We start from the raw sequence: 12,444 nt of genomic DNA, 5'->3' as shown, positions 1-12,444 counted from the left end.
AGAATATTTATTAGTTTTAAGAGTATTAATCAATTCTTAATTGATATGAGGATAGTTGTTTTTATCTTTATCTTAACAACATTTTACAGACGGCAGCACATCAACCTTTGACAGATCTTGTTTATATCTGTCATTGTTATTCGAACAAAAGTGTATAGCTTGATATGCCGTTGATTGTACACAAATGACTTCAATTTCTAAGTTATGTACATTTATGAATGCTGAAAAGCAATACCCCTCTCTAACAGCGAAAGAAAGTAACAATGAAACCTTATTGTTCTTCTCAATGCTGCGAATTGCTGGAAATGTCAAATTTAATTTTAAACAATGGTCCGATGGTTTCAGTGAAAGAATATTTAAAAATACATTTTTTTTTCTTAATATTCGATTATATTATATTAATATTTAACATTTTTCAACTACATGTGATAAAAATTAATCAAATATTACATAAAATTACTAATAACATTTTAGGTGTTTATTTTCTATCAATTTTATGCTTAATCAATTCGTCAATCAAAGCGCATTCCATGTTAGCGAGCTACTGAATTAAAGGTAAATAAGCATCTGATTGTCCGACCACTACTTATACGGTATGAATTAACAATGGCATATTGGAGGTGGTAAAGTTATAAAATTTCGACTTTGTAACTAGTATTTTCTAATTCCCGTATTTTCAGCAAACAAGACGTAAATTGAGCTGTAAAAACGACCTTAATTATTTCTTGTGCATTATTAATACTCGTTATGTATATACTCGTTATGTACGTAATTACGTTACGAGGTCAGCGCGGCAACATAGCGAAAATTCTAACGCGGATCTGTTATCAATGATTCTATTAATAGAATCCTAATAATTATACATGTCTATTAGGTATTTATATCGATATATTCATTAATTCACTAACTAGAGTAATATTGAAGATTTATTTCAAAAATATATTAAAAGCACTTAAAATGTTATATTTCGGACATGTACTTTTAAGTAAGGTAACCAAGGTATTTGAAATTGCTTGTCCAATTTTGGGTAATAATTAGATAAATTCACTATCTATGTGATATTTATCGGCAATACGAATAGAAAATTCGCAAAGTCATGGCGTCTTTATATTGTATATTGATATAATAAATCTGTATTTTTTATACGTACATATATTGTTCTGTAGTAAATAAATGAAGAAAACAATAACTGAATAAGTCTCAGACATAACTTTTTTTTACTTACTTCGTTTCATCTTTCGGAAAATGATGGTAAACAGCCGTACACAGCACAATTCACGACCATTATAAATAGTAACGTAAAATAATGTTTTATATTAACGTACAAGTTTCGTAATGAATAAATGAAAACTATATTCAAATATCAAAGCCGTCTTTGCGCGAAAACGGCTCGCCGGCAGCCTTATTGTCGTTCAGGCAATGTGACCGGGAATGTGTGGGGCGTGGTGCGGTATCTAAAACTGGGGAGGGGCGGAGAGTGTTCGTTCTCTTATTCTTTATTCTCTGGTATGGGCCTGTGGCGCGAGTACGCTCGTGCTAATAGGCGTGGCGCGACGCTGCTAGTAAAATCACGGGCCGTGGGAAGCCACCTTTATAATTACTATTTACTTATATTATCTAATTTCACTTATAATTTTGTACATTTGTGTCTTTGCTTCGTATTCCACGATTTCTTTAAATCTATGTCAAAACTTAGAAGCCATATATTCTTTGTTACATAATAAAAATATTCGATAATTTTCAAATAACGAGACTACTGCATCGTCTATCTCTACTTTTCAATTTCCAGGACGTCAACGACTCCATTGATTGTAACTCCTCAGGAGACAACGGTCTGCCTCGAAACTCGTCTTCAATATCCTGCAAAGTTCTATCTTTTGTCTCTGGCAAGAACTTCCAAGCTATAAACAAACAATATGTAACTATTCCGGCATAAATACAGTATGCACCGTGTACGCCTACAGTATTAAAAAGGAAAAGTACAGTTTTCACTATTATAAATAAATTTGTTGACAAAAATAACACGCTTATACCTCCAGCCAAACTTCTGTACTCCAATGGGAATAATTCACCTGCTATTATAAATGGCAAAGGTACTGTACCGGTAGCTATTGAAAACATGTGGACGTGTATCAATGCTAAACCTATTAGAGGATGGTCAAACGGCAACATTCCATGTGTTTTAGCATAGGTATACGCGGCTGTAGCTAAGAAAGCAAACAGATTTATACCAACAGTAACAAACAACATTGTACGCCTCTTAACTTTTCTAATAACAAAAACTGCACAAGCATTTGAAATTATTCTCTGCGTATCTAATGTTATGATCATCAACGCAACATTGACGTCTGGACCAATCACATTGTGGAATATATCTATTGTGTATGAAGCTAAAATGGTAGCTCCTGCCCATTGCCCTAGTGTATAAATATGGATCATTATAAGGATAGGTTTATAGAACTCCTTCTTCTTAATCGCAGCTCGAAAATACGAGACACCGTTACGTATTTTCTTGCCAATTGATTGATCAATATTAACTTCTAATTTAGCTTCTCGAACAATGATAGCTGCTTCTATCATTCTCTGTAATTCTTCTTCTTCGTTATCTCCTCTTAGCCATCTAAAAATCGTTTTACATTCCTCATATCTCCCCTGATCAGCCAAAAAACTTGGCGATTCTGGTGAATAGATCACAATAATCAAATCAATAAATGCTATGAAAGCACACACTAAGGCAGTCGTTTGCCATGATAAATAAGATCCCATTGTATGAACTATTAGAACTCCTGTAGCGATACTCAGAGATATCATTGTCAAGAAAGCTCCACGATTGCGTGGACTTGTATATTCTCCAATTAAAACCGGTCCTAACGAACAAGATATTCCCATAGATAGTCCTTGAAGAAATCTGGCAACTAACAGTAAAGGAATACTGTTAGCTGTTAGTATGCAGAACCATCCAACGAGCATGGGTATGATCGAGATGAGATTGGCCGTCCGTCGACCACATTTGGCCATGATTGTCGAGACGATGAAGTTGCCTGCCACCAGAGCGAATCCTGGAATGGATGCTGCAAAAGAAAGTTAATAGATATTATTGGATAAGTAAAATATTAGCTATCGGACGGTGATGAAAAACTTATTAGACTTGTAAATAGTCTTTCAAAATCATTGACTTACAATTATATGGACGTAGGGTCCGCGCTAAAAAGTGTCCGAACTTATAGGGCGTTAAAATCGTATACAGAGCGTCATTTACGCTTTAGTCTTCGTTTGTTCGACTGACAGCGAAGCAAGCAAAATTAGACAGTACTGCGATGACATTACAATTTAAATTCAACGTTTTAGCGTTTTCATACTCCTTTACATGTCACTACGTTTAAATAGGTTGACTTGGGACATTTTTTTCGTGGTTTTTGTATTAGACCCGTCGTCCATTTATTTGTAAGTCAATGTTTAAAATGTAATAAAAAACAATTTTCCATACATAAAAGATGTAAAATATTCCAGAATTCACAAAAGGGAAGTTCCTCACTTCTTAGCGGCGCTAACTAATATTGTCAAAGGTGAAAGCATAAACTCACCAATCCAAGAACCCGAGGAGTCGTCAATGGGGATCAGGGACCCGGGCTTCTTCAGCTGCGGCAGCAGGATGGCGGCGAACCCTATAACGATACCGTGACCCGCCATGTTTAGGCACACGCCGGCTGTTACGAAGCACTTGCAACCAAAAGAAAATTACTGTTTAGGTAATTGTAAAGCTTTTTCTAAGTCTAAGTCAAAATATCTGTATTTCATAGGTAAGCAAATTGCAGTTGAAATTAAACTCTACTGCTCATTCGTAAAGTAGATTCCCCTAAAAAGAATGAGCGAGAAACTCAAGGGGTTGCTTTTTATAAATAAACATTTATACTCATTAATATATTACAATATACAGGATTATTTGCAGGAATACATTACTAACTTTTTAAACAATAACTTTGTTTCATGACTTTTCCACAAAACATAATTTTCTCAAATTTTTTGCATTACTTTCAAAAAACTAACACGGAAAGTTTGTCTAATAAGGAGCATGCGACTTCTTTCCGGCTAAGGCCTGTAAAATAAATATGAAAACCCTGCTGTCCTCTTTTCTAAACTTTTAAATCTACCTACTAATAATGAACTATGTTAACAGGCAAAAGAAACACTCTTACAGCCAACTGCCCAGTGTTCATAGCCGCGAGAATTAAAAATGGCGGTAACTATTGACCTATTGGTAGGTCAGTGACGGTAACATTTAAAAAATGTTTTGGTATTCTTTTGTTTTTTCGTCTTTTTTGTATTTTGGTCACGAAAATGAGTGCTAGTCAGAAGAGCGATAACGAAAATACAGTAATACCGTTTCACAGACATCATCAGAAGTTCAACAGACTACTATTAATGTGCCTTACTTTTTTGACTTTTTCTGTTATACATCTTCCTATCTTTAGTCTTTTATTATTTCCCCACATTATTTGAGAAAACTTTATACAGGTATGCCTCGGCAGGAACTGGGATTGCTTGACTCGTATTAATAAAATGCCTCGCTGGCGTTCTTCTAACACATACTCTTTGCAAATAATGTACTAAATATTTACCAAAAATTACACTTTGACACATTGACTTACAAATAAATGGACGACGGGTCTAATATAAAAACCACGAAAGAAATGTCCCAAGTCAACCTATTTAAACGTAGTGACATGTAAAGGAATATGAAAAAGCTACAACGTTGAATTTAAATTGTAATGTCATCGCAGTACTGTCTAATTTTGCTTGCTTCGCTGTCAGTCGAACAAACGAAGACTAAAGCGTGAATGACGCTCTGTATACGATTTTAACGCCCTATAAGTTCGGACACTTTTTAGCGCGGACCCGACGTCCATATAATTGTAAGTCAATGCCTGCCAGACATAAAATGAAAGTAAAATGTAATGAATTATTAAGTCACTGAACAAAAATTGTTGTTGCTGCGAGATTGTTAGTATTTTACAAACACACCTGTACATTTTAAACATCATACATCGAGACAACCCGCAAGAGCTAAGCGGGTCAATACAACGGATTTTTGTCGTCGCAGAAGCTATAATAATAATACAACCACAAATTACACCCAAACTTACGAGATAAATAAATGTAGGCCATACAAATATTTCTCCCGGCCCGGGAATCGAACCTGGGACCTATGCGTGGCAGTGCGGCATGGTAACCGTTCGGCCACGGAGGCAGTGTAATAGCTGTTAACATTAAGTATACAATTTTTGTTTAAACCTCGTGAATGGCAAATTTTGAATATCAACCGGAATCTTATTAAAGAAGAGTACCTATTTATATATTGCCCCCTAAACTTCAAGCGGGCGCGCAGTCATCGAAAACGGCAGAAGTCTCGCGTAATCTTATTGGAAATAGTAGAGATTTAAATGACCAATTAATTATGTATTCATTTATTTTTTTTACGTTTAGACACATTGTCATACAATATTTAGGTTTGGAAACAATTTGGTTGTAACAAATTACTTAAATCGAGAAAAAATAAAATTATAAAACATACTCATTCTTCTTTGAACAAAAACAACTTGGCAAGACAAATCTTACTTGTACACAAATACAGTCAACATTATGAAATCAAAAAGCTTGGTGAAACCAAGTTATAAGTCAACAACGTTTTTTATCATGAAAATATTCCATAATGGCTCAGGTTTGTCCTGAGCACGACGAGATGCCCGTGTAGTCGCATCGTCAAACCGCAACAAGTTTAGTTCTTTTTAGCGGCATGGTTGTTGGGAAGATTGATACGCCTGTGCCATCAATAGCGTACAAGTCTTCTAAATACGAATGCGACATTCGCAAAGTTCTTGTAATATATCATCATCAAGCAGCCTCTACTCTATCCGTCTTCGGAGATCGGCCTGCGTCATATCTCTCCATTTATGTCGCTTCCGTGCCACATGCATCCAGTTGCGGCCCGCGAAAATTTTAATGTCATCCACACAACGAACGTCCGCCACAGACGACCTCTGCAGCGCGTGTTGGCCCATGGTCGCCATTCCATGATCCTCCTTGTCCACCGATCTGGATCCATCCTAGCTATGTGTCCTGCCCATTTCCATTTCACCGTCTCAATTTTGCGTACAACGTCGCCGACTTTATTTATACGTCGAATACGCTCAATCGGTATACGACTGAGCAATGTTATTCCTAATATTGCTCTTTCCATTGCTCTCTGTGCAATTCGTAAGTTATCTGCGGACTTCTTCGTCAGAGTCGTTGTTTCCATACCATAGGTGAATACTACTATGGCATACTGGTTGGTCTTTAGCCTCTGTGATATGTGTTTGCATCGCAATATTTGCTGGTTTGCGCCAAAAGCTGACCAAGCTTGTGCTATGCGCCTATCGACCTCCGCCGTTTGGTTTAGTAGGCCCAAAGTAATTTTGTGTCCTAGATAAATGTAGTGATCAACAACATTAACAGGCGTCTGATGAAATCTTAGTACTGAAATGTTGGACATAATTTTTGTTTTTGAGATGTTCAGTTTTAGTCAGACAGGAGAAGTATGTCATTCGCGAATTTTAGATTGTTCAACCTTTCTGGGGTAATACTTAGTCCCCTGTCTTTCCAATTTAGATTTCTAAATAAGTTTTCAAGGGCCGTTATGAACAATTTCTCCTAACGGACACCGCGTTCAATCTCGAAAGATTCCGTGAGCTTATGCTATCGAACCGACGATGATTCTTCTGCAAATGTTTGTCCCTAAAAGTGATTATGATAGGCATTTGGCCTGCAATATATAGTAATCCGAATAGAGCTCAGATTTCGACAGGATCAGTTGTCTTGCCGCAATTCATTAGTAGTTCATTCGTGCGTACGATGATCTCTTCAATAATTTCTTCGCTAATAAATAAATCCCAGGGTTTTATAGAGTTGTAACCCTTGCGTCACTCGCCGTTTCTCGGGCCTTCGGTGAGAATATTTTGATCTTGGAGTATCATCCTGTTGTTGTTGCACTTTCTACGCTTTGTTATTTTATCACGCCCCGTGAAATATGTACCTATTTCTGGCACATATTCATCACGCGAACTCGAACCGATTGTTTCTTCTACCGATTGAATTTCTTTTTCTACGCCTGACAGAAGGTCGGAAGTTTCTGAATCTTGCTCACTTTCTCTACTTTCTTGCATTAGATTAACCTTTATTACCGAAACAAAAGGTATGTATGTACCACGGGACGCACTGGTTAGTGCGTCCCGTGGTACACGCGATGCGCTCCTCCTACCGCAAAATGGCGGCTATTTGGTTTCGCAAAATAGAAAAGGATTCAGTTTAAATACAAGTTTTTACAAATAAAAATTATTATTCTGCATTGCTAAATAAATACCCTCCGTACTACCAACAAAAACATCTCAAATAAAATGCACTAATACACCGCCAATCCTGCACTTAAAAAGCACTAATGAAATTTTTGGTGTACATGGATAAATATGATAATATTCCGTTTGAGTGGTTCTAACGTTTACCATGAAATTACTCCTTAAAGTATAGTTTATAAACATTTATATTCAGGGTAAACTTAAAAAACGCTACTTACGGTATGTTTTCAATAAATAAACACCGAAATCACCAGCCCAAACAATAACACACACGATAGTCGTGACGTATTTTTGAAGTTGTTTATTTTTTAAATGACAGACCCAGGCATTAAAAATTTTATGGTTTGCTAGAGTAGTTACCGAAATAGCAATTAATATTAGTTCTTTTACCTGTTATAACTTCGATATCCGATAAATCGGTATAAAATCATCACCGGCACCTCTAGGTGTGGTATGCGTCTACGGCTGCATGTATCGCGTGAGCGGCTAAGAAGTGGGAAATACAGTTTCTTTTGTTCGTTGTGCACCTGTGATTGGCTACTAGAGACAGGAAATGCATGCGCCGACAAAGTACAATTTTATGAACGACAATAAAACACGTGCGGTCGATTCGAACCTCGTCGTCGCCGTCGTCATTAAGATTGTCGATGTTATTATTATTATATTTCGCTGTGCAAACGCGAATCTGTGATGAATGATTTTAGTTCTTACCTAGGTAAACATTATGATACGATAACCTTACAGCGATTATTGCTTACGATGGTAAAGTATGGACTTCACGATTATTGCGTGCGGTAAACTCTCTCCATCTAAATGGGCCTTAAATGCTTAATGAGAACATACTTTTTGCGAGCACGACTTTTATTAAACTTTACAGTATAAAACATACACCTGTGCAAACTGTTTTATATAGTCGTCTGACGACATACCTTTGATGTGTCAACATACGTGTCAATACCATAGAAGGTCGCAGCATATGTAACGTGATTTTTACTGGGAACTATAGTTAATATCGTTACATATAAAAACGTAGTATTCAAGTATACAGGTACTGTATTAGTACAGGTACACATTTACTTAGTTTAGGTATCGCAATTTCACATTAGGTTCTAATATTAAAATGTATAGCTTTACTATCTTCTTCTTGGCGTGTCGACTCTGCCGTTTATATTTGTAAGGACGAGTACTTAGCGACTGCGATAGCATTATCAGTGGCGTTGTACAGGTCTTCGCGTGTGTAGGTGTAGGGACACGCAGGGCAGGACAAAAGATGTGCCATTGTCTGGGGAGAGACACGGACATACGCTCTCCGAGCTGTAACACATGCGCTCCTTGCTTCGGTCGACTTGGGTCTGCAGTCTATATAGGGACTTCCAAGTTTGCCAAGGTAGATCATGCCCAGGAGGGAGGTATTCCGACAGCGGGATGAGTGACGCCGTGGGGTATCTCTCCTTCCAGAGACCTTATTCGGGCCTACTTAGTTTCTCCGTCCAAAGGGTGTACTTCTTTAATGAAGCTATGGTGACTCTTTAGCCTCTGGATTACCGGCACATGATGGTGCAATGGGTGCCGCGGGTCAGTCTCTTTTTTTAAGCATTCCAGGGAGCTAGCCACGTCTCTACGGATGTGCAACAATAACTTTATTATGACAGTTGCATAATTAGGTTCTCTTCTTAATGCTTATTGTAATACTATAATAGCTTTATTTGCATTTTTATTTTTCTTGTATTGTATTAGATTAAGATATATATAAATGAATTTATCTTTTTCTTTATATTTATACGCGACGGGAATGAGACGTAGTCCGAATGCGACGTCGCAGTGTTACGAAGTGTGTCGCAGCGATACGAAACAGTGTTGTGCATGGCGTTAATGTAGGTACCGACAGATTCGGTCGATTTTGTCGATCGTTACTGTCGACTGTCGATCGTTTTTGTTGTCGACGAAAGACAAGATCTGTTTAGGCTGCTACTAAACGAACTGCATGCGTGAAGTCCATAAAATACAACTCCATGTAGACGAATGCCTGCTAGCATAATTATGTGATCGTCGGGATGGAAGCACGGACGCTACTTCTGTGCCTTCGAGTGCCTTCCAGAATGTGTGCGAGTGCCTGCGAGCGCTTGTCTGGGGCAGTCTTAGACACTCGAAAGCATTCGAATGATCTCGCAGGCACTAGCACGATCTTGCACTTGCAGGCACTGGCATACACTCACTCGCACGCACTCCACGCAGAGTTTTAAGTCGCAAATCTGTGTTGCACCGCCCCTGCGCCCGTCATCCTGGGACATAAGTTAACAAGTCCCATGTGCGTGTAATTTCACCAAAATTAATTATATTTTTACAAGACTGATGTTTAATAGTAAATACCTAAACCATTTCTTCTAGTAATACAGTTTTTCCCGCTACTCTTCCGGATAATCGCCTTAATAAAATGACATCAAATAGTAGACTGGATTTGTGCCTGGTACAGCTGGAGCAACTGTCCCGGTGTAAAGTTGGCACCCTGGAAAGGATGCAAAGCTTCCTTGCTGCATTTTTGGCCATGGATTCAATGTGTCTGCCGAAGTTCAAATTCGACAACAGGTCCATTCCAAGTAGCTGGAGATAGCCGGCTATCGGTGTGGATATATCACGAAAAGTCGGAGTCTGCTCAAAGGGACTTCGTTTTTCATCGAAAGAAAAAGTTAGGTACACTACAGTCCATCGTCAACTTCGAATTTCAAAAACTTTACGCTTTTGCGGGGAGGTTTGTAATGAGAAAGAAAGTTTTTCCGTGCTAGTGATGTGAAAAGGATATTTCTGTATAGCACGAAAATACTGAAACTGGTTTTTTCAAATCATGTTTACAACTAAAATAATAATGTAACAAGCCTACGCTACGGCCTGGTGTTGGCATTTGATGTAAACAGGCTATAGTTGCCCTACTTGCCCTTATTATACTACGTATCTACAGTATTTAAAATAATTTCCTTCCGTGTCGTATAAGCCTTGGGATACCCTGTGTATAGTTTTTTCACTCTCTTTTGAAATTATTTAAAATTACTAGAACACAGTTGTTTGTTAAACTTTGGTGGAATAACATGAGGAAGCCTCAGCATATCAGGGGTTAACCTGGCAAGGGCAGAGAATGGAAAGCGGTTTCAATTAATCAGCCGCGACCATATGACCTTTTTTTATAATCCCAAGTGATGGGAGGAACTAGTCGTGCGCCTGTTGGTAAGCGACATTCGACAGTTGCAATGCCCACCCAGTGCTTTAAATCCCAAAGATATAAAATATTTATAATAATAATCTCACAGAGATTACTAAAAAAACCGACCTCAAAAGTACGTGGAATTACGTCTATTTGCTAAGTTTCATTGAAATATCCCCTAGTTCGCCACTACACAGGACTTGATACTGGAGATAATAAAAATAGGTTCTCACTACGACACTACTCAAAGTATATCGAGGGAAAAACGCCTTGAATTGGAGAAATAGCAAAATCAACTAAATAATTGCTAAAAGTAATTGCTCCTAATTTATAGTCAGGCGCTATTTATAAAAATGTTTCTTCATGCGTGAACAGCCACCCTTTGAGGTGGTTGATTTTCTTCAAAATAAAATGGGACCACTATGGAATTACCCCCTTTCCAACAAAAAAAGAATCATGAAAATCGGTTCACAAATACCGGAGTTATCGCGTAACATACATACAAAAAAGAAAAAAAAAGAACATACAGTCGAATTGAGAACCTCCTCCTTTTTTGAAGTCGGTTAAAAATAAAAAGGTATTTATTTCTCCACAAAACACAAGAAATACAATACTTAAAAAACGAATAGAAAACAAAACAATTGAGTGATGTGGACAAAAAGGTTAAAGACTCAGCATGGCTGATTTTCAGTTTTCACCTAGCTGATTGTTCGCTTGCTGCACCAAGCTAATTTGCGGAGTGTACACAAAGTAATAACATACCTTTAGTAACAACTAGTAATAAGTTAAAATTTAATGGCTGTCCGTGTAAATTTATATATAATTTTTTATGCATTTAACCTAAAATTATAAATTAAGTAAATATTTGAGAGGCACTACATCTGCACTCGACACTCTAAGGGTCGTATTCTAGAACTCTACTCAATGCTCAAGTCAGGAATTGAGTATGGTTTAAAGCACTCGAAATCATACTCAAGTCCCTGCCATTAGGGTCGTATTTCCAGTGCTTGTGTTTCCAGTGCAATCCTGACTTGAGCATTGAGTAGAGTTCTAGAATACGACCCTAAGACATAAGATGAAAAGTTTTCCATGTGCCTGTAATTTCACCAGCACCCTTACCCTTCAAAACTTCTAATGATGCTCACATTATTGCTTTGTGTCTGAAATAGCTAAGACAGTATTACTTTCCAGGTCGAAATCTTTCATAAAGTATCTAGGCTCTACCTACAAAGGTACCTACTAAAGGTAGGGGTCTGTAAAGAACTCGAAATGTTGGTTTCTTTCAACAGAACAAATATAAGTGATTTCATATTTAATTAAGTCGAAGTTTAAAGTAAGAGTTTTTAAACCTTTAGATAAGGAGCTCCGGAGCCGGCGACATAAAATTACCATCACTAAAAATGTATACTCACCTGTTTCTTAAATGGCGTGATCCATGTTTTCTTCTCCATTTTCTTATTTATTATATCCAATTTAATCAAATATAAATAGAATCATTTTCACATACACGGTCGCAGAGCACTTGTAACTTTGAATTGTTTACATTATCACGAAATGTTGCTTTATCTTTTCCAATGGTTCCGATAAAAGATAAATTGATGACCTTACTTATTAACTAATCATCTTGTTTGAATAGAAACGGCTCAATTTTGTTTTCAAAAAAGGCGGTTTCTTGAATTCTCTGTTTATGTTTTTATTCCGTTTTTTTTTGTACAATACTACTATAGTTTTAAAAATAGAATAGTGAACTGCTTAATTACAAAAATTACATTAAATTATTTATAGACAAGGTGGAGTTGAGGTGACAAACTCAGAACAATTTTTTTAATTAAATGAGTTAAAACGATTTAAAATTGG

General features: G+C 37.1%; 1 protein-coding gene across 1 annotated transcript; it reads right to left on the bottom strand.

The window, feature by feature from the left end:
* Positions 1-1,283: 1,283 nt before the first annotated feature.
* On the bottom strand, positions 1,284-12,155 carry LOC113228112 (solute carrier family 2, facilitated glucose transporter member 8-like). Its single transcript, XM_026461270.1, has 3 exons — positions 12,000-12,155; positions 3,585-3,720; positions 1,284-3,071 (listed from the first exon to the last, which is right to left on the bottom strand). The coding sequence occupies exons 1-3, from the start codon at positions 12,036-12,038 to the stop codon at positions 1,741-1,743; spliced, it is 1,506 nt and encodes a 501-aa protein (XP_026317055.1). The 5' UTR covers positions 12,039-12,155; the 3' UTR covers positions 1,284-1,740.
* Positions 12,156-12,444: the final 289 nt, after the last annotated feature.

The sequence above is a fragment of the Hyposmocoma kahamanoa genome, unplaced genomic scaffold (assembly GCF_003589595.1).
Source record: "Hyposmocoma kahamanoa isolate Upper Pololo Valley unplaced genomic scaffold, ASM358959v1 224, whole genome shotgun sequence".
In the NCBI taxonomy this organism is placed as follows: Eukaryota; Metazoa; Arthropoda; class Insecta; order Lepidoptera; family Cosmopterigidae; genus Hyposmocoma; species Hyposmocoma kahamanoa.
The sequence above is the reverse complement of the archived record's forward strand: the minus strand, read 5'-3'. Positions and strand labels throughout refer to the sequence as shown.